Source organism: Mesoplodon bidens (genome assembly GCF_964165515.1).
Source record: "Mesoplodon bidens genome assembly, chromosome: 2".
Taxonomy (NCBI): Eukaryota; Metazoa; Chordata; class Mammalia; order Artiodactyla; family Ziphiidae; genus Mesoplodon; species Mesoplodon bidens.
The window spans coordinates 37577175-37596765 of record NC_138177.1 but is presented as its reverse complement, the minus strand read 5'-3'; the positions used below and the strand labels follow the sequence as shown (position 1 = coordinate 37596765).

Below are 19591 nucleotides of genomic sequence, written 5' to 3'. Positions count from 1 at the left end.
GGTATAGAGTTTCAGCCTGGGATAACGAAACAGTTGTGGAGATGGATAAAATGGTGATAGATGCACAAAAGCGTGAATGTACTTAATGCCACTGAACTGGACACTTAACAATGGTTAAATTTCCTAGTCAAATTCATAGAGGCAGAAAGCAGAAGGGTGGCTGCCAGGGGCTGGAGAAGGAGGAATAGGGAGTCACTGTTTAGTAGGTAGAGTTTCAGTACAGGATGATGAAGACGTTCTGGAGACCTATGGTAGTGAAACTTCGTTGCAAACAGTGTGAATAAATTTAACGCCACTGAATGGTACGCTTAAAAATGGTTAAAATAGCAAATTTTATGTTAGCTATTTTTACCAATAAACAATAGGTAAATTTAAAAATTATGCTATATTATGCTGTAGTGATAGTAATGAGGTAACAATTTTTCATTAAAATTTGGTTTAAAAAAGGAAAAATGAGAACAGCCTTACCGTATGAGAAATATCAAACCCAACTATCAATCAAAGAAATGCAAATCACTTCAATGAGATGCCATTTTTCATTATTAGATTAGCAAATATTTTTAAAGTAATGAAACCTTGAGGGTCATTCAGTACACACAGGAAATAATACTCGTACACCATTTTCATGGGAGTGAAAACTCATATATCCTTTCTTGAGGACAACTCAAAAAATATATAAAAATCATTTTCCAGGGGCCTCCCTGGTGGCGCAGTGGTTGAGAGTCCGCCTGCCGATGCAGGGGATACGGGTTCGTGCCCCGGTCTGGGAGGATCCCATATGCCGCGGAGCGGCTGGGCCCGTGAGCCATGGCCGCTGGGCCTGCGCATCCGGAGCCTGTGCTCCGCAACGGGAGAGGCCACAACAGTGAGAGGCCCGCATACCGCAAAAAGAAAAAAAAAAAAAAAAAAAAAAATCATTTTCCAGCCAAGCCCTTGACTCAGAAATTCCACCTGACTCATAGTAATTCATCCTAGGAAGCTATGTAAAGATATATACAATGAATTAAATATGCTGACTGCATTATCATAATGGGGAGAAAAACACACAAATAATCTAGACGATTATTAATCAATGAGAAAGGATTCTATAATCTAAAATCTATTCATGATCCCTAGGCTAGAAGCAAGCTATTAATACTGTTTATCTCTAAATTTTCCATAATACAGACGTACTCTTATAATAAAAATACTTCATTCATTTAATATATTTTTTCAAAAATACACAATTGAAAAATTGTTCTTGATTTCAAAAAACTAGAAATTGTAGACAATACAATGGTCTAAGCAAGAAAGATCTAAACTCCAAACAAGGGACCTATATACAAAGAAAACGTTTGCCCACAGTTTAAAAGACTGCCAAAGGAAAGTATATTTATATGTTTTAAAGTTAAGTTAAGATAAATAATTTTTTCTTATGATTACCACTTTAATCTACCAACTGTTTTCAACTACATTGGGAAGGAGCTGAGTGAGCATGCAGACAATCTTTTTCACCACCAGATGGAGCATATACAACAAAATTTACACATCTTAGAACTTTGGGATAAAGTACTAAGTTTAAGTTGATGCTGTGGAAAGTAAAATATATGGGTTTTTTTTTTAAGGCATTGTGAGAGGGATCAGGGAAAGTGAAAGCCAAAGACAGTACCCGTATTTCACCTAACCAAGTTTTAGATTATAATTTTTAAAACCTATACTGAATCATATTGTCTATATACTCATATATTTAATATATCATGGTATCTTAACTTGTACAATATATTGCAGTAGAAGGTACACTTGATTTAGGAGTTAGAAGCCAGAATCTAGGCTTTGCCAGTAACTAGTTAGTAACCTTAGGTGAGACACTAACATAACAAAGATCGGCATTTTTGAGCAAGATCAGCATTTCCCAAAATGTATTCTGCTCAATTCTAATGTAACATGCTGATTGAAGAACAGATTCTGTGGTCAAATAAACTTGAAAAATACTTCATACTATAGCCTCATCCTCATCCTAAAATAAATAATCCATATTAGCACATTAAAAGTGTTGATGAACACCAAAAGCACAAGCACCAAAAGCAAAAATAAATATGTGAGACTATATCAAACTAAAAAACTTCCACATTTTGTCTTCATCAACAAAATAAAGACAACCTATGGTAAAATACTTACAAATCATATACCTGATAAGGGCTTAATATCCAAAATACATAAAGAATTCACACAACTCAATAGCAAACAATCCAGTTAAAACATGGGCAAAGGAACTGAATAGACAGTTTTCTAAAGGGAAAACAGTATGGAGGTTCTTCAAAAAACTAAAGTAGAACTACCATATGATCCAGCAATTCCACTTCTGGGATTTTATCCAAAGAATATGAAAACACTAATTTGAAAATACATATGCACTCTGATGTTCACTGCAGCATTATTCACAACAGCCAAAATATGGAAACAACCATCCATCAATGGATGAAGGGATAAAGAGGTGGTACATATACAATGGAATATTATTCGACCATGAGAAAGAAGGACATCCTGCCATTTGTGACAACATGGATGGACCTTGAGGGCACTGTGCTAAGTGAAGTAAGTCAGACAGAGGAAGACAAATACTGTATAATATCACTTATATGTGGAATCTAAAAAATCCAAACTCGTAAAAGGACAGAGTAGAAAAGTAGTTGTCAGGGGTAGAGGAAATAGGGAGATATTGGTAAAAGGTTACCAACTTTCAGCTGTAAGATAAATAAGGTCCAAGGATCTAATGTATAACATGGTTACTGTAGTTGATAACACCGTATCGTATAACTGAAATTTGCTAAGACAGTAGAACTTAAATGTTCTCACCAATATATATATATATAGTGATGGATGTGTTAATATATATATAGTGATGGATGTGTTAGTTAACGGACTAGATGGAAGGAATTCTTTCACAATATATATGTATATCAAATCATCACGATGTACACTTTAATTACCTTACAATTTTATTTGTCAATTATCCCTTAATACAGCTGAAAAAAATTAAAAGAAAAAAAAATAAAAATGTTGATGAATCCTGCAAGAAGCCTGTTTCACTCTAAAAGCTTTTCCCAAGTTTATGGAACCATGGAGCTCTTTTATCCTCAGAATACTTATGAAACAGCCTATTGCACTGAATCAGTATTTCACAAGAAAAGACAGGCTTTGGGAAGTGTTGATAAAATGATGTCTAATGTTCCTGCCAAAGACTTTCAGAACACTTCCAATCTGCAAGAGAATTATACTAGGTTAATGATTAAAAAAGAATCTATTCCTAGCACTCTCACATTGGAAGTATAAAGTGGCACTAGCTTTCTGAAGAGCTATTTGGCAAAATGTATCCAGATTTTAAGCACGGCATACTCAGTGTCCCATTATCTCCCTTCTAGGATTTTCTCTTAAAGGAAAGAACCAGATCAAATGCATAAAGATGCATTTGTAAGGCTATTCAATGCAGCAGTGTTTATAATAGGGAAAAAAAAAAAAAGAACCTCAATGTCTAGCAATGGGGAATTGGCTAAATAAATTACAATATATTCAAATAACAGAACACTAGGTAGTCACTACAAAGGGTTATCCATATTTACTAACACAGAAAGGTATCTGTAACCCATTAACAGAAAAAAAAATCACATAAAATGTGATCTTGTACATGTAACGTTTTCTATTTACATACGCCTACTGATTGTCTGTAAGGATTCTTACTAAAAATGTTAACATTTCACATCCATTAGAATGTCTGTTCTTCAAAAAAAGAAAAACCCAGAAAACAATAAGGGTTATTTTAGTATGTATGTGGAGCAACTGGAACCCTTGTGCACTACTGGTGAGAATGTAAAAGGTTGTAGCTGCTATGGAAAACTGTATGACAGCTCCTCAAAAAAATAAATATAGAAATGCCTTTTGATCCAGCAAGTCTACAACTGGGTGTACACACAAAAGAACTGAAAGTAGGGATTCAAACAGTATTTGTATATCAGTGTTCACATCCACATTATTCCCAATAGCCGAAAGGTTGAAACAACCAAGATATCCATCAACAGATGAAAGAATACACAAAACGTGGTAAATACATATAATGGGATATTATTCAGCCTTAAAAAGGAAGGATATTCTGACACATGCTACAACATGGATGAAATTGGAAGACGTTATGCGAAATGAAATAAGCCAGACACACAAAGACGAATATTGCATGATGCCACTTATATAAAGTACCTAGAGTAGTCAATTTCATAGAGACAGAAAGTAGAACAGTGGTTAACAGGGGCTCAGGGAAGGCAGGAAAGGGAAATTACTGTTTAATGGGTTCAGAGTTTCAGCATGGGATGATGAAAAAGTTCTGGAATTAGGTAATGACGATGGTTGTACAACACTGTGAATGTGCTTAACAGCACTGTATTGTACACTTGAAAATGGTTAAAATGATGAAGTTTACATTATGTATATTTTACCACAATAAACTAAAATAAAATCTAAAAAAATGTTAACATTGGTTATCTCTAGGTAGAGGGAATACAGGTGATTTTTAATTTTTAAATATTTTCTATATTTACAGATTTCTCCTCCCCCCTTTTTTTTTTTTAACTCAATGAGCAATTTTTTACTATCAGAAAAAAGAATTTTGGGGGCAAAATCATTCCCTAGGGACCATCCGGTGAGCTTAAGAAGCCTTTGCCTAATTACTGTTATCTTCTCACCTCTAGGCTTACAGAGCAAATGAGATGTACACATTATACATGTAAGCTTCGAAATTACCATATAAAGCATCTATTATCATCTTCATTTTATAGGTAAGGAAACTTGAGTATTATATTTATTTAATAACACTCAGAAATGTACATGATATAAAGTTTTTTAAAAAGCACTTGCAAGACAATATGATTTCACTTGTTTTTTAAATAAAAATGTATGTGGGAGTATGCCTGATTTTATGTATATACTGGAAAAATAGGCACCAAAAACATTAATAGTAGTTACCTCTGAGCAGAAGAATCAATAGGGATTTATGTTTCTTGCATGATTATTTATCTACAATCCTTAATTTTTTATCATTGTTAATGTATTCCTTTTGTACTAAGTGTAAGATTTATAATGTCATATATCAAAAGGTATTTGTAATGATAAATATGAAAGCCAATTATATTATCATAAAGAAATTCATCTAACTTATGAAATGAAATCATAACTTTAGATCACTATCACAAAGTCACTGGTAAGAGAAAAAAAATTACCATGTAAAATTCCACTTACATTCTATCTTTTCCTTTTTTCCTTTCTTTCCTTTAGAAGAAGATGAACGAGACGACGCAGCAGACTGGGCCCCTGATGAGTGCTGGGAGGCAACATCCACAGAGGAAAGATCATAGGCTGACTTTCTGCTAGAATGATCCTCCTGAATGCCTAAACTGTTACTACCAGTACTGTCAAAGAATAAGTAATAGTGGTTAAAGCAAGAAATAAAAAGTTTCAAATCACAGCTCAAACTATAAATATTTTAAAATCTATTTAGTCACAAGGAGAATATAACTATAATCAAACACGCTTTCCACTTTTCTTGGTTTCTTACTACCAGAAACCTGGATTATTCCCTATGGCTCAATTTATTACTGAGAAAAGTCTCAGGCAGTTTTTTACTGAAGTGAAACCAATAAAAATGGGTAATTCAGACACATAAAAGAAAAAAATATAATGTTGGATACTGAAAAATGTGGCCTCAATTTCTATTCAAATTTATAATTTATTAACTTCCTTCTGATAATCTTATAGGGAACAATAATTTAATATGCTCTACTTCAAGTGAGAAATAAAATGCAATAAATCATATTGACTGGTGATATTAAATGTCAACACAATTAAATCCTTGCAAGTCTTGATTTAAAAATTAGTCTTTTCTTTAAAGTTCAAAATTTAAAATATTTCTCCTGCTATAATCTTAATAATACTTATTTTCATTAATCCAGCTAGATATAACTAATTTTTAAAAGATCATCCAATAATTTTATGTACATTACAACTTGTAATTTGTGAAGAAAGTTATACTGCATGTGAGTAATTATAGATTATTTTATATGGTAACAAAATTTAGGGAGGAAATTCTCTCTGGCAAAATCTGATTCACTTACTATATGATGCTGTACAAGTAACAACCTTAGTGCTTCAGTTTCCTCTCTCAAGTAGGAATAATATCAAAAATACTTATATCAGGCTATTGTAAGAATGAGTTAATACAGGTAAAGTCCACTCAGTCCTCTCAGTGCCTTGTACATTAAGTGCTCAACAAATATTAACGTTATAATATTGTTATTTTTCAAAGATTTGCAAAATTTTAGATGTTATCCCAATTATAAAAAAATTTACTGATTACTTAGGATCATGAAATCAAGGGTCTATCTAGTCATCTTCAATTCTATCACAGAAAACCATTTCTTAATCATCTCACATTAATATACCATGGGATAGTTTTCCCAATACTAACCTCTACTGGGGATTCACAGATTGATTTAACAACCTGTATTTTGCTTATTATGTGCCAGGCCCTGTTCTACATACTTTGTATTTCACTGAATATTCATAACACTTTAACAGAGGAGAAAACTGAGGCACAGGGAAATGAAGCAATATGCCCAAAGACAAAGAACTAATAATTAGGAGAGCCAGTATTTAAACCCACACAGTCTGGATCCAGAGCCCACTCTCTTAATAACCACTATGCTACCTTTAAACAAGGAAAATTTGACAAATATTCAGACCATAGTTCTCATTTGTATATTTTTTTCACTCTTCAGATTTTGCTCCATATTGTCAACATATTCTTCTTACTTGGGTTCAAGAGCTGACTTTTTTTCTGTCAAAGTCCCACTCCCTGCAGAGGAGACAAAATCATCTTCATATGAAATGCTGCTTAGAGGGGTTGTGATGGCATTCAAAGGCCGTGATGCTGATGTTCCTCTTTCCAACCTGTCTTCAAATCCTGTCAAAAGTAATAATTGAAATGTGTTTTAAAACAAAAATTTAAAAAACTATAAGCAACGCATTCCATAACCTGGAGATTAACAACACGGATTTAGGGACATTTTAGTTTGCTTTCATTAGGGCTTTCATTAGGGCTTTTTCATTCTTTCATTAGGGCTTTCATTAGGGCTTTCATTAGGGCTTCTTTTCAAGTTATCTTTAGACCTAACAATACATTTTTAACTTTTTATTAGGGAAATTTTCAAACATACATGACAGTAGGGAGAATCATATAATGAAACCAGTGCATCCATCACCCACCTTTAACAATTATCAATACATGACCGATCTAGTTTCAATTAAACTTCCTATTCCCTCCATTTGTAACTCTCCCCAAATATTACTTTGAAACAAATCCCAGATAACAGATCATTTCAACTCTAAACATTTCAGTATAATATCTTAATGAAAATCTAACAGAAGGATTTAAGAAAAAATCCAACTTTCTTGCGAAAAAAAATTGAGGGTGTTGATTTAAAAGCACTTTGCTATAACCAAAAGAACTTTAATATCCACAGAACTTTAAAATTATCACCTATAGAAATAAGTGTTAAACAAAAGAGATCAATAGCACATATAGGTCTGCACAAGATCATACCGAAGTGGCTAAATATAAATTCTAGGAAAATGCAATGGGATACCCAATTAAGCATAAGCTGAACAGATGAAATCAATTCATTTGTCAGATAAGTTGCTCACTATGTAGAATGGAAATGAAAAACCACAGTATCCACGGCTGACTTAGGGCTCAGCCTCACTCTCTAACCTGGGAATTCTAAGGTTATACTAGCATAAGATGTGTAGAATCCACCTACTGAAGAAGAACAGAGAAAGGGACTTGAAGGAATTGAGGCCACCACAGAAAAGGAAAAGTTGTGTTGCAGGATTTCAGGGATAAGAAGGGAACTTTAAAAGTTATTGTTTCAGGACCCAAATATATAGCTACACTACTCTCAAAGTCTGTTTTTAAAAATTAGTTTTGACAAACAGTAATAGATCTGTTTCCACATTAGAAATGTTACTGCAGTTGCCCCTCTCAATTCTTGACCACTATATTCCCAGTGATCCACACACAAATCACTGTTTTAAGAAATATACTTATTTTCTATCTAAATATATAACTCTGGTCACAGTAAACCTAGTATACACTTGATACATACCAATCCTGAACATCACTTATGAATTTCTTTAAATTAGACCAAAATTTCTATAACCACCAACCACTGTTTTATGACAATAACAGCTAAAAACTAAAATTTTAAAGATTAAATTAGAATACTCTAGTTGAAGCTTGCGGATAACTCAGATTAATTTGGACAATAATAAATCTCTACAATCCTTATAATGAATGATGAAAATTTATAGTTAAGTATTATCTTGTACAGAATTATGAAATAATTTATCTTAAGATAACATACAAATATTACAAGGGTTACTTATTTTTCTCACCTTTTCCATATAATTTATATGATTTTGTAAAAATATTAATGACACTATGTGGACTTCCCTTTGCCAATTCTTCCCATGGTCCTTTGCTTTGTGTACCACCTATGGGCCCAAAGAGTGGCAAAAATTTTTCAGCTTCCTTCTGAAACTCTTTGATGGGTTCATAAGCATTTCTTTCTCCAGCACAAAATTCCTTTTCTTTTAAGATTTCTGCTAACTTCAAAGGGGACCGTCCATCTTGACCTCCCTCTTCTTCAGAGAGACTACCCTCACTAAGAAGAGGCCCTTCACTCACTGAATCTGTGCTGGAACCAAGAGACATTTTGGCTTTGTCTTGAGAACAAGCTTGCATATCAGAGCTAGAACAGTCAGTCTGCCTCTTACACAATTGTGCCAGCAGCCCTTCTGGTTTGGGACCAGGGGATCTCATTCTGAAGCTTGATACGGCACTATGAGGTCTTATCATCTCAGGAAGCTTTTTAAATTCACTAAGGTTGCCTACACCAGGAAGATCATCATCAAAAGTTGCATGAGACACACAGGTTCCCAGCATCTTTTGAATTCGAGCAGAGAAAACATCTTCTGCATCCTCTTTCACAGGTGGACTTATAGCCTTGGTCCAATGTCCATCTTCTTGGGGTGTTCGCTGCACATCATACTCAGTGTTCCATACTGACCCATAGTTAATGTTAGCGCCAGCTAATTTCTTAGCTTCACTTTCAATCCTGCTGGACAAAGAAGCAGCTGTTGCTTTCAAGGCTTCAATACGATCCAGTTTACTCTTATATTGGCTAGCACTAGGTTTTAACAAGGCATCTGGATGAGCAGCTGGTGAGGTCAGATATGGTTGAGGTGTAAAAGTTAATGGCCCTGAAGCCATATTATGATTCTTCCTAGTTGGTAAAATGGAGTCAAAATCCTTATGCAAAATTCCTACATGCTCTAAACTCAAGAGATGGGAAAGTAAATTTCCAGCTGTTCCAACAAGAGGCTGTGGTTGAGAATGGTGGACTCGTGGACTCAGTCTGTCAGGCTGCATCCATGTAGGATCCATCAAATCCCTTCTGGAAATGAAAGTTACAATATGTTAGTTAACACAGGACCTCATAACTAAGCCACCTTTTTTTTAAGCGTTGTTTTTTCTGATTATAAGAGTAATGCACAGCCACTGCAAAAAAAAAAAAAAAAAAAAAAGACAGACAGACAAAGGATAAAAAAGATAAAGATCACTCATAGCTAACCAATGAGAAAGAGGCACTATCACTATTTCATTATATCTTTCTAGGACTTCCCTGGTAGCACGGTGGTTAAGAATCGCCTGCTAATGCAGGGAACATGGGTTTGAGCCCTGGTCCAGGACGATTCCACATGCTGCAGAGCAACTAAGCCCGTGTGCCACAACTACTGAGCCTGCGTGCCACAACTACTGAAGCCCACGTGCCTAGAGCCCGTGCTCTGCAACAAGAAGCCACCGCAATGAGAAGCCCGTGCACTGCAATGAAGAGCAGCCCCTGCTCGACCCATTAGAGAAAAGCCTGCACGCAGCAACGAAGACCCAATGCAGCCATAAGTAAATAAATAAATAAAATTTTAAAAAAAGAACTATATCTTTCTAAACATTTTTCTACATGTATGTTGTGTTTCATGTTATTTTCACAAAAATGAAATCTTATCATACATACTGTTTTGTAAACAGCTTTCTTCAACTAAGACACATTTTTTAAACTATTGAGGAGAAGGCATTATAACCCTTAAAACTCTGTGGACAAAATTTTTTACAATATTGGCTCTACCTTTCTCTTTAAAAATAATGTTACATAAAAGAGAAATGCTTAAGATTGTAGGCATGATATTACTCTAATCAACACATATTTAATAAATACCAAACAGTTATATTTAACATTGTACATACTAAAGAAATGAGATTATTACAATCTAGTTCTAAGAAAAATTGATAGGGCGTCCTTAAAGGCTAGAAACAGAATAAAGATGCCCTAGATGACATTATATAATTCACTTATATTTCCAGATTATAGACAACCTCCCTGCATATTAAGGAATACTATACAAAGGTTAAAGACTCGTGTTAACTATTAAGAAGATCCTTAGAAAAAATAACATGAGGTGTTGTCCTTGGTCTTGTCCATTATTTTTGGATGTTGACATGAAGACATGCTTATCAAATTTGTAGATGACAGAAAGTTAGGAGGCATGCCTAACCCAAATTATCGAATTATGATTCAAAGTTATTTAGACAGGCTGCAACCTTAGACCAAACTAGTATGAATAAATATGAAGTCCTACCAATTAAGTTAAAAAAAAATCATCTGGAGGAGGGTAACCAGGGTGATAAGGGAAATGAAAGGCATGTAATACAAGGTTTGGTTGAAGGTTATGTGGTAGCAGTCTTGTATATTGAATGACTGCTATGAAAGCAGAATAAAGGAAGACTAGTGAATAGATTCTACATCACAGAATATAGACTATTACAAACGCAAGGTGTGAGGTTATTAGTGCCCAAATTAAGCTGGTAGAAACAAATACAAAGGAAGTTATAAATAAAAAGGTACTGCTGGGCCTCCCTGGTGGCGCAGTGGTTGAGAGTCCGCCTGCCGATGCAGGGGATACGGGTTCGTGCCCCGGTCTGGGAGGATCCCATATGCCGCGGAGCGGCTGGGCCCGTGAGCCGTGGCCGCTGGGCCTGCGCGTCCGGAGCCTGTGCTCCGCAACGGGAGAGGCCACAACAGTGAGAGGCCCGCATACCACAAAAAGAAAAAAAAAAAAAAAGGTACTGCTGAGTAAAAACCCAAGATCTTTAAATTCAAGTACTTAGAATGACAATTTTGTGGCAGGCTCTGTGTTGATGGTAGAGGAATAGCAGTACACAAAAATGGAAAGATTTAATCCAGTTATGACCTAATCCTTACTCTTCAGTTTCAGAAGATCTAGCAGGGATGAGAGACTAATAAACAGCTAAACATGATGTCATTAAGTACTAATATAAAGATATATAAAGTTGAATAGGGTATAGATAGGGAACAATGAACTCTGATAGCCAAGGAAATTGATTTTTGAGCTAGATCTTCAAGGTCTTCAAGGTCAGATAGGTAATTTGGAGTTTTCCAGGTAGCTAATGCAGAATGATGGAACATGAAGGGCAAGGAAAAGAAATGCTGTGCTTTTAAGCATAAACTAACTGAGAGAACTCAAAGAACTACAAGGATTACATAAAATGATATAGGCAAAGTACTTAGATCAGAGCCTGAAACGTAACAAACAATAAATGTTAGCTATTTTTATCAATATTATTATTCTCTTGGGAGGTGAAGGGGGCAGCAAGGGGGCAAGAGGATCATATGTATTAACCCAAAACTGGTTAAGTGACTTGATTTTTATTCCCAAAACGGTTATTTCAAAGTATAACTTATAACCATGTAATCTGAAAATCATCTTAACTTTCATGGACAAATAGGCTTTTTTTGTTATTTTTTTCTTTTTACTTTACTGCACACTTTACAGCAAAAAATTTTTTTTTTCTTAATTTAAGGTAAAATAGCCCTCATTCACCAATCTGAATTCAAATCAAATCCCTTTTTAGTCCTTGTCCGTGTGTTCATATGCATATCTAAATATAGTTTTTGAGAGGTAAGATATGTTGATACAAGAGTCATATGAAGAAATTTTGAATAGTTACGGATACAGAAATGCCTTTTGAAAAATATTCAACACAAATACTTAAAAATATTAATTTCACTGTGATTCATTTATCTGACAAACATTTATCTGTGTTTACGTCAGAGAAGGCAAGAGTGCTTCCAACTGCAGGTGATCCCCAGGAGGAACTGATATTTACACCAGATATTAAAGAACAGGCAAGAGTTGAACAACAGAATAGAGCATGCAGTAAGTACAGATGTATACCATGCTTAAGTATCCATCAGAGGATATTAACCAATTTCTAAATAAACCTCTTCTTCACAGGAAGGTCAATCAATAAAATTCACTGAGCATAGACCACTATACTAATATCGTGGAAAGAAAGAACCTTAATCATCTTTCATTCTCCCCTTTTTACCTTGCAAGAGGCTGTGGAGGTTCTGACAGAGACATGTCACTACTGGAAGATGCACTTGGGGGACGTTCCTGCACTTTGTTCTCTTTGTCAGATTCTCCAGATGGCTGATACCCTGGTCTGGTCTAAGAAAAAAGGACATCAAAGTTATCTGACTCCCATCATAAAGATATATTCAAGGAGCACATAAGATAAATATTAAGTTGCTTCAACTTTACAAAGATCACAAAATGCAGGAGCTTTTTTCTCTCAAATAAAACCAATTCAAATTTAGTTTGTCTTAAAAGCAGCCATTACAGTTAACAGCAAAATTACACCTGAAATCCAACAAAGGCACCTAACACTGCATAAGTCGGAGGAAATAATACTCTTTCTAAACCTCAGTTTTTTCACCTAATAAGTGGAAATACTAGTAGTACCTACCCTTCTCAGGGTTGTGAGAATTTACTGAAACTTAAGCCTGTAAAACATTTAAAACAGTATATGGTATATGGTACAGACTCAAATGTTATTCTTATCCTTAAAAACAACAGCAATAGTCATAAAATCAGCACACTAAAGTAGGATATTCTCTAATTTCAACACAGATAACAAAACTGGGCTTTTCATTATTAATACAGTCTAACTTTGCTCAGTAATACAGTAAAAACTAGGCAAGGATATAACTAACAGCAGTGATGAGGCAGATCAGTAACAATTACTCTAGGAAACTAACTGAGCACTTATTTTCAATCGGATTTATCTAGAATAAACTTCATGAAAGGCCATCATTATTATAAATACTGTCTGAGCATATGTGTGAATATTAGGAATGGTGAGTAATTATTAAAAAGTATAGCAAGTAAGTTTTTCCTAACCGTGAATTACTTCCCTTTGTATTTCTGTCACTACTATTACCTGTGTTTCCTGCATATGTTGATGAGCTGGCTCTTCAAGCAATGACTTTTCTAGAAGTAATTTGGAGTAAGTTTCCTGCAGTCGCCTATTTGCTGATGGCTCAGAAGGAGGCACATTTTTCACTTTCGTAAAGGCTTCTTTTTGTTTCCGGTAGAGCTCCTGTAATCGTTTGTTCTTCTGTTCCGTGGCCTCCTTTTGAGCCTTCTTCTCCTCATGTTGCTTCCTCTTCCTTTCCTCCTGCTGTCTAACAATGTACTGTCGTACCTCATCTGTATCATAGTGACGCTTTTTGGAAATAACAGGGGGATCTTCATTAGCTGTTATTTTGTCAGGTTTTCTTTTTATTGGGCTATGACTCCTAGGAGCTTGTATTGATGCTGATGGCTTCTGATTCTGTAACTCTTCTGTCTCTTGCCTTGCAGGCTGAGCTGCTGAATCCAGCTGTAGGTCATCAAGAATTCCACGAATTTCAACAGGTAAAAAGTCCTTATTTAAGGCAGCATTTTCCTCCTGTTTATTATCTGGAAGAGATGGAACTACTTTCTTTACATTATTTTCTGACCGAGCTCTACTTCTTGAACGTTCTGAGTTTCGTGGAAGATGTCTATGTGAAACATCCAACCTGGGATCCGATTCTGCTCTTCCAATATGACCCCCTGCAAAGTATGAACTGTTAGTGATGTATTAAAATTCTATATTCATTCCTAAGATTTATCACACTAAGGAGAAAATTAGGAATTTCGCTTTATCTTAAACTCTAATTCAAATATCCTATAAAGTCTCCTAAGTAATATTTTAGAAGGAAAGAAAAACAGTAAGAGAAGAATTTCCATACTCTTAGAAACTATACTTCCTCGGCATTTTTAAAAAGTGCATCTTTTAATATTTCTGAAATAAGGACATATCTTGCTGTTGATATGAATATTTAACTATTAATATGAATAGAGAATTACTATTTCTCTCTCATATGCATATTTATTGTTACTATTTCTCTCCCTCACCAAACCCTCAAATAGTTGTTAAAAAACTGACAATGTGGGCTTCCCTGGTGGTACAGTGGTTGAGAGTCCGCCTGCCGATGCAGAGGACACGCATTCGTGCCCCGGTCCGGGAAGATCCCACATGCCGTGGAGCGGCTGGGCCCATGAGCCATGGCCGCTGAGCCTGCGCGTCCGGAGCCTGTGCTCCGCAACGGGAGAGGCCACAACAGTGAGAGGCCCGCGTACCGTAAAAAAACAAAAACAAAAAAAAAAGACTGACAATGTTATAGGCTGCCACAACTCTCCAATGAATAACAGAAAAAATTAAATATATAGAAAAACAATCATTTTATCATCTAAATGTTTGTTGATGTGGCTTAAATTTAGGCTAAGGACGGTGTGAGTTTATTTATAAGCTAGATGAAAGCAAAGAGGAACAAACACAAAATATATATTGACTTCTATATACCAAATTGCATCTCTTACTGAATCCATTCCAGAAGCTCAAATTCAGGCCAATTTTTGCCATTGAAAAGGAAAGCGGGCTTGTAGGTATTTATATTTCATTTCCCAAAATTACTGCTCATTAGTGAAAAAGTAACTAGTCATTTCAAATGGCACTCAAGATGGTTCAAAAAGAAAACAGCAAAGGACTTGAGGGTCAAACTAAAGACCTGTGGATCTAGATCAGATTTTGTCACCCACTGACTGTATATACCCTTGAGAAAACTCACTTCTCTCTCAGGGCCTGTTTCCTAATCTGTCAAACAACAAAAAAAAATCCAACCTTGTGAATATCTACCTGTGTTTATGTCTGTGGAGATAAGACAGATTGGATTTGATTCTCTAAAGGTCTAATAAGATTTGATTACATGATGCTTTGCTATTTATTCATAATGACAGCTAAATGTAATTAATATAACACAAACAGAATTCTTAATAAAGATCATCATAACATCTATATATGGAAATTATCCACAGACAAGCCCAATTTCCTCTTTTTTGAGCTACATTCACAATTATAATGCAAAGTCTTAAGAGCATTCTTAAAAGAGTATTTTCACCTCTCAAAGTACTTACACAAGCAATTTTTAATTGTTTTGCTCAACAATTTTAATGGTTGAGTAATTTAATTTACTAATTTAATTACTCACCAGATTTAGTAGTTCTTTCTCTTCCACTTCTGTCACTTGATGCTATTCTTCGCTCTTTTTGCTCTATTTTAGGTGCAGGTCCCAGAATTTTCTTTACTAATTTTTGTCCATCTCGCCAAGAAGATGTACTTATCAGATGACTGCTACCTAAAAAAAAAAAAGAAAGAAATATATATATATATATATATATTGGATTGAATATGCAACTTAAATTTTAGCTCTCAGAAGTACATCTTAAAAAATCTCCAAACAATAAATGCTGGAGAGGGTGTGGAGAAAAGGGAACCCTCTTGTACTGTTGGTGGGAATGTAAATTGATACAGCCACTGTGGAGAACAGTATGGAGGTTCCTTAAAAAACTAAAAATAGGGCTTCCCTGGTGGCGCAGTGGTTGAGAGTCCACCTGCCGATGCAGGGGACGCGGGTTCGTGCCCCAGTCTGGGAAGATCCCACATGCCGCGGAGCGGCTGGGCCCGTGAGCCATGACCGCTGAGCCTGCATGTCCGGAGCCTGTGCTCCGCAATGGGAGAGGCCACAACAGTGAGAGGCCCGCGTACTGCAAAAAAAAAAAAAAAAAAAACTAAAAATAGAGCTATCATACAACACAGCAATCCCACTAATGGGCATATATCCTGAGAAAACCGTAATTCAAAAAGAGACATGTACCACAATGTTCACTGCAGCTGTATTTACAACAGCCAGGACATGGAAGCAACGTAAGTGTCCATCGACAGATGAATAGATAAAGAAGATGTGGCACATATATACAATGGAATATTACTGAGCCATAAAAAGAAGTGAAATGGAATTATTTATAGTGAGGTAGATGGACCTAAAGTCTGTTACACAGAGTGAAGTAAGTCAGAAAGAGAAAAACAAATACCATATGCTAACACATATATATGGAATCTAAAAAAAAAAAGGTTCTGATGAACCTAGGGGCAGGACGGAAATAAAGACACAGACGTAGTGAATGGACTTGAGGATATGGGGCCGGGGGGGAAGCTGGGACGAAATGAGAGAGTAGCACTGACATATATACACTACCAAATGTAAAACAGATAGCTAGTGGGAAGCAGCTGTATAGCACAAGGAGATCAGCTCGGTGCTTTGTGACCACCTAGAGGGGTGGGATAGGGGAGGTTCAAGAGGGAGGTGATATGGGGATATATGTATACATATAGCTGATTCACTTTGTTATATAGCAGAAACTAACACAGCACTGTAAAGCAATTATACTCCAATAAAGATGTTAAAAAAAAAAAGTATATCTTACTCAACCATACACATATTTGTAATTAATCTTTTGCTTATCTTACACCAAAGTCAAAAGGTTTACAATCTAATTTTATTTTTAAACTTAAGTCCTCAAAATTAATGAACAGTTCGTTTAAATCTTGACTTACCCACACACCTCAAATATAAGTGTAAAATGCTTTGAAAGTTAAGTACTAAATACTAATGATTTCTGAAACCTCAAGAACCAGGGCACTGAATCTAACAATTTGGCACAGAACAAAAATATGTCTTAACTATAATAAGTGTTTGGTTTACCAAAACTAGCACAGTACCTGACACATAGTAAAATGTGTCTGCTAAATGTCTGCTGCATGAACAAATGACTTAAGCTAAGCATAGAAAAAAAATTTAAAGAAACGTATAACAAATAGTTAACAGTGATTACCTTTGAAGGGGATGGTATTACAGGGAATTTCACATTATATTTTACAGATATATAACAAAACTACACACTACTTTTTAATGCATAAAACAATGACATTCAAAAAGCAAATATCATCGACACTTTAAATTGCCCTCATTATAAAACTTCATAAAAATAAAAGTATATTTCAATAAATACAGCTGTTTACCAAGAGAAAAAATTTTCATTTATTAGCTTCAGATTGTAAAAAAATTAACATTAGACCATTGTTTCAAAACAGATGGTAACATAAAAAACAAAAAATGACGTGAAAGACCATTTACAAAATAGAAACCATTTTAAAAAACTGAAATAAATATGTAAAAGTGTTTAAATGCAAAGCAATATAAGAAATGTAATGGAAATGAAAATAATGAAGTAGCACTTTAAACCTAATTAAATTAGAAGAAAATACTTTTATATTCATAGCCAAAGCTGGTAAAATTACAATAAAAATCACTCTTATAAAAATCATACTTATACCATGCTTGTTGAAATATCAATGGATATAGTTTCTCTAAAAAAAAGAAAAAATAGTATTATATGTCAAAGTGCTCATTTTCCTTGATCAAATAATCCAAGTAATAGAAATGTATCCAACAGAAAGAAAAGAAATAAATGAAAATGTTCACTGTATAATTTTTTATAATATCAGAAGTAGCCTAAATATTGAATGGTAGATAGTTAAACTATGTTTCTATTAGAAGGAGTACTGTGTGGCCATTTCAAATTACAATTTCTATAAGAAAATAACAGAAATGTTCTTGTCGTAAGATGCTAAGAGAAAAAGATAAAATTTTATGGATACAATGGCAACAATCACCTACTACTGATCTTTAAATTACTGTAAGGAAATACACAAAATAATACTAGTACTTTGTTTACATAAGGGCAGTGGTTTTTAATCTGTCTTCTTCTATGTTCTAAGCTTTCTGTGATACTATTTTATTGATTTATAATTTAAAAAAAATACCATTTAGAGTTTCATTTGAAAGTTTAAATGGAAGTATACATTTAATGAAAACATCTATTATTAAAAAACATGAATTATAAATGTGTGCTATTTACTTTAGAAATGTTTTTGTACCTTGTTATTAACCTTAATCGGTCTATCTAAAACATTTAAAAGGTTTTAAGTCTATTGCTCAATCTATTTATACAGAAACTTTATGTGAAAGGACTTTCCCTCACAGCACTTAAGAAAACACAAAACCACCCCCCGCCCGCCCCTGAGCAGAAATGCTGGGAGGGTAGGACGCCTGACAAAGTGTAGCCTTTTATCTTGTTTCAGGATGCATATTTATTACAAGTGCTCTGGTTAAATATTGAAAAGTTACATGCTGTAGTTTAGCATTTTGCCTTTGTAATTCACAGAAAGTATTGCAGAAAATAAACTTTTGTTTCATTTTGCAAAAAAAAAAAAAGAAACTTTATGTTCTTAAGCAAAATGAGAGAGCAGGCTTCTCTTCAATTTCAGCTTAATTTTCTGAATCAAGAGCAAGCAACCACAAATATACTGGGTAGTTATTTATAAATGTTGGCTTCCAAATATGCTGGGTGGTTATTTCTGAATTCTGGCTTTCTGGAATAGTCTCATGCAGTCATTGGTAGAAAAAGAGGACTTTCACTATAGATAAACTCTTAATACAGCTTTAATACAGTTTAATGACTCTCTGTCTTGGTCACTGCCACAGTACACACATGGGAATTAGCCCACCACAAAACTGGATAAATACAATCCAAGATCAGTATTTGTAAGTTATAGTGGTCCCAGTGCTTCATTTCAAACTATGCCCCTGACAACTAATATCACATGAAAAATACTTTGTTATATTTTTTAATGTAAGAATTAGTGTTTACATTCAGATAATTCATGTTCCTATAAGTTTTTATTTTTTTATTTGTATACAGCCAGCGTCATTCTTGTATGACATCTACAGTTAACAATGGGTGCCACAAAGTAAGTTATTTGCCACTCTTCTGATTAGTCTATGACCAGAAAAACAAGCACCTGGTCAGAAACCAGTGCCCCGTCACTCCTATTCCATGTTCCCATGAGACTTCGTAAGTTCCCTATCTTACATTCATTACTCTTTACTGTAACTACATATCTACTCTTTTCCTGACAAGATTATAAGTTCCAAGAGGGCAGGGGCTATGTGCATCCTCCTTACCACTGTATTGCCTAAGCTTAGAATACCCCAGTGCCTCACATATAGCAAGTGCTCAAAAATATTTGCATAATGAATGAATGTTTGAATGTCTCCAAACTGAAAGTGACAAGTTCCCAACTTTCTCCACTTTCTCTTGACCC

At 34.8% G+C, this 19591-nt stretch overlaps 1 protein-coding gene across 3 annotated transcripts in view; it reads right to left on the bottom strand.

Annotated features, from left to right (window-relative positions):
• Window positions 1-19591, bottom strand: part of CEP350 (centrosomal protein 350) — a 144779-nt gene that overhangs the window by 93424 nt on the left and 31764 nt on the right. For all 3 annotated transcript variants that reach the window (XM_081225068.1, XM_081225070.1, XM_081225069.1), the window contains exons 9-14: window positions 15576-15722; window positions 13442-14097; window positions 12548-12669; window positions 8476-9536; window positions 6835-6985; window positions 5266-5435 (exon numbers count right to left, since the gene is read on the bottom strand). In XM_081225068.1, the coding sequence (XP_081081194.1) occupies window positions 5266-5435; window positions 6835-6985; window positions 8476-9536; window positions 12548-12669; window positions 13442-14097; window positions 15576-15722 (2307 nt within the window). The remainder of the gene's footprint in view (window positions 1-5265; window positions 5436-6834; window positions 6986-8475; window positions 9537-12547; window positions 12670-13441; window positions 14098-15575; window positions 15723-19591) is intronic.